At 22.1% G+C, this 3,206-nt stretch overlaps 1 protein-coding gene across 2 annotated transcripts in view; it reads left to right on the top strand.

Annotated features, from left to right (window-relative positions):
* LOC102674018 (glutamate--cysteine ligase regulatory subunit) overlaps positions 1-2,143 on the top strand; it is a 4,934-nt gene extending 2,791 nt beyond the window's left edge. The window contains exons 1-6 of one of the 2 annotated variants that reach the window (XM_006610402.2): positions 363-825; positions 974-1,036; positions 1,108-1,225; positions 1,284-1,483; positions 1,550-1,664; positions 1,729-2,143. In XM_006610402.2, coding sequence (XP_006610465.1) covers positions 736-825; positions 974-1,036; positions 1,108-1,225; positions 1,284-1,483; positions 1,550-1,664; positions 1,729-1,874 — 732 coding nt within the window. In that variant the 5' untranslated portion in view covers positions 363-735 and the 3' untranslated portion in view covers positions 1,875-2,143. Of the gene's footprint in view, positions 1-362; positions 826-973; positions 1,037-1,107; positions 1,226-1,283; positions 1,484-1,549; positions 1,665-1,728 lie in introns of those variants that run through there. The other variant, XM_006610403.2, reaches the window with a different exon arrangement.
* Positions 2,144-3,206: the final 1,063 nt, after the last annotated feature.

Below are 3,206 nucleotides of genomic sequence, written 5' to 3'. Positions count from 1 at the left end.
AAATAAAAATTTTTAATAACTTTTTAATAAATTTTTAATAAATTGTTAATAACTTTTTAATTTTTAATAAAAACTTTTTAATAATTTTTAATAAAAAAGAAACATATAAAATAATATGAAAAGTATAATTTTTAAACAATTATTATATACAATTAATAATTTATTGTTGATTTTTCTGAAAAATCAATTTCTATTAAAAAAAATTAAATAAAATAAATATAAAAAAAAATTTATTAATAGTATATGAAAATATATATGTATTCAATTGCGTAATCACATTTAAAACTTAAATCTAATAGAGTTTTATTTATATGTAACTGTACAAGTAACCGTATAAAGAGATATGTATGCGTTTCTGATAATTGTTTATAATTACGTAATCTAGAAAATTAATGATATAATCATATCTATATTACTATATAATTATCTGCGTTTTTTGGGGCTAATAGCTTAAAGACATTTTGTACTTATTGAATATAGAAATGAATGAGTTAAATATTGTAATAAACATAGTACAAATTCAGAGAGTTACAGCTATGTATGTACACACATTTTTTTATGTTTGAATTTTATTGATATTATCTTTAGATTGAAAATTGCCTAGTCAGCCACGTCATCTACGATTAAATTCATCGCAACCAAGTGATTGTCGACTACAATCTATGTCATTAGTTTTCGTAATAGTTAGTCATCTGCAACGTATTTGCTAACATTCTTTACATTTTATTCCATACTATGTTATCACAAAACTTACTAGTTCGAACCGGAAATATACTTAATTTAAATGAAGCAAAAACAAAAGCAAGTCAAAATCCCACAGATGAGGTCAGTTTTCAAATTTTCAATGATAAAATTTGTAAATAAAATTTCATTTATGCCAATATCGAAATCATAATTCTGGAGGTTATGTTTCTTATAAAATTGAAAACCTTAAAATATTCATAAGAAACTATGATTTATTTTTATTTTTCAGCTAATTGAAACACTAAAAATTGTACTTCGAGACAATGAAGGGACTGGTGAAAATCCAATTATTGTATGATTACTATTTATTAATTTTTCAAAATTTCTAAAAAAAAATATATTTTAAAACTTATTTATTTTCAGATTGAAGGTATAGAAGATAATGCCTTGAAAGATATCAATAGAGAAGATGTTAAGATAACTGTAAAAGTATTTATTTCATCACCTGATGTAAACTTATTAAAAGAAGCTATAGATCAAGGTATAATATATTATTAATTATATGTATTTATATAATTATATTATATTTTTTTTTTCAGTTTGTAATTCCTTAAATATAAATGCAATTGAATCTTTAGTAATTGCTTATTCAGGAAAGGAAAATTCAGAAGATATATTATCATCATTAAAACATTTATGGACTGGAGTAGAAGAATATGTGAAAATTGGCAAACTATCAAGTGTTGGTCTTAGTGATGTCAACACAAATGAATTTATAGATTTATTTCAATGGGCAAATGTAAAATTATATTTATTTTTTATTGTATTTTATTATATCTATTTTATATTATTTTTATTAAAACAGGTAAAACCAAATATTGTACAAATTAGTTTAGCTACATGTTGTATTGTACCACCAGCATTGCAAACATTCACTAAAGAAAATGATGTACAATTATTAACACATAATGATCCTGGACGTAAGTATATTTGTATATAATAATAAAGTAAGTAATGCATAATTCTATAATTTATTCATTACAGAAATTTTACCTCAAGAAGATTTAAATGGAATATTCAATGCTAATACAAATGTATATTGGGTTACAAGGTATCAAATTCATCTAAAATGTCGTGGTATTTTATCTTCAAAAGGTTATTTAATATATGTTAATAAACAAACAACATAATATTATATTTTTAATAATATGAAAAAAATAATTTAAACGATGATAGAATTTACAATTTACAATGATATTATATTAAATCTTAGTTTATTATATATACACATTTGTGTTCCACTCATTACTGTACATGTAAAGAGATCTTATATTTACAGTATATATCAAGATTGTTAATCTAATTCACAAATTTTTAATTTTACATTAATAAACCAATGCTTATATATCATATGAGATTTATCTATTTATATTTGTAGAAATAAATATATAGTTTAGCATAATTAATGTATTTTATAATATTCCTCTATTTAATTTATTTTCATAAATTTTTAATAATTTTCTAACATTTTTAATTGTTTAAAATTTTTTTATATATATATATTATATTATATATTATATATATATTATATATATATTATATATATTATATATATTATAATATATCATATAAATATATATATAGAATTTTAGATGTAAGTTTTCCAGTAGCTAAAAGTAAATGCAAAATTATAAAATGGCATGAAAATTACAAATAGCATTAGACAAATGCGTTTGAAATCCGAGTAAAATGTTTCTTGAATAAAAATATTAACTTTCAAAAAAAAAAAAAAAAAAAAAAATTTTAATATACGATATTTCATTTAAAAAATAAAAAATAAATTTTCAAATATTCTTCATTTGTTAATAATTAACATGCATGAAATATGTAAATTATAATAAATATTAAGTATATTTAATTTTTATATTTATTTTAATCATATATATAAAAATCTTATTTATCAAATTATATAAAATTCAAAATCAAATATTTTTTAAAATTGAAATACAAACTTTCAATAATATTTTATTTAAATATTTTTATATATTATTATTTATATATTATTTTATGTAATAAATGAATATTTCAATTGAAAAATATTTGTATTGCAGAAATACTATTATTAAAATTAATTAACAAAAAATTTAAAATAAGTATAAGAAATATAATCAATACAAAATACAAAAATAAATAGATAAGAATTTTCTTTATTTAAAATTTTTTTTTAATCACGTTTAGAACCATTGCTAGCAGTAGCCGATCGGGAGTCCACTAGGCAGTGAGGACACAAGAAATCCTTCGTTTTATATGTGTGTCCCACCTTCGTCGTCGTAGCCGCCACCGCCACTGCCGCCGCCGCCGCCGCCGGCGCGGTCGTCGTCGTCGCAGGCCAGCTCGATATATGCGGGCCGATTTTTCGTTTTGCCACCAGCTTGCTGCTGCTTTGGATCTTTCCCTTTCCTGCGCGTTCTGTTACTCTGCTCCCGCTCTGTGGACCCTTTTGCGTTGAGCCGCACCGCGTG

The sequence above is a fragment of the Apis dorsata genome, unplaced genomic scaffold, assembly GCF_000469605.1.
Source record: "Apis dorsata unplaced genomic scaffold, Apis dorsata 1.3 scaffold_74, whole genome shotgun sequence".
NCBI lineage: Eukaryota > Metazoa > Arthropoda > Insecta > Hymenoptera > Apidae > Apis > Apis dorsata.
Note: the sequence above shows the minus strand (reverse complement) of the source record. Positions and strands in the feature narration are given on the sequence as shown.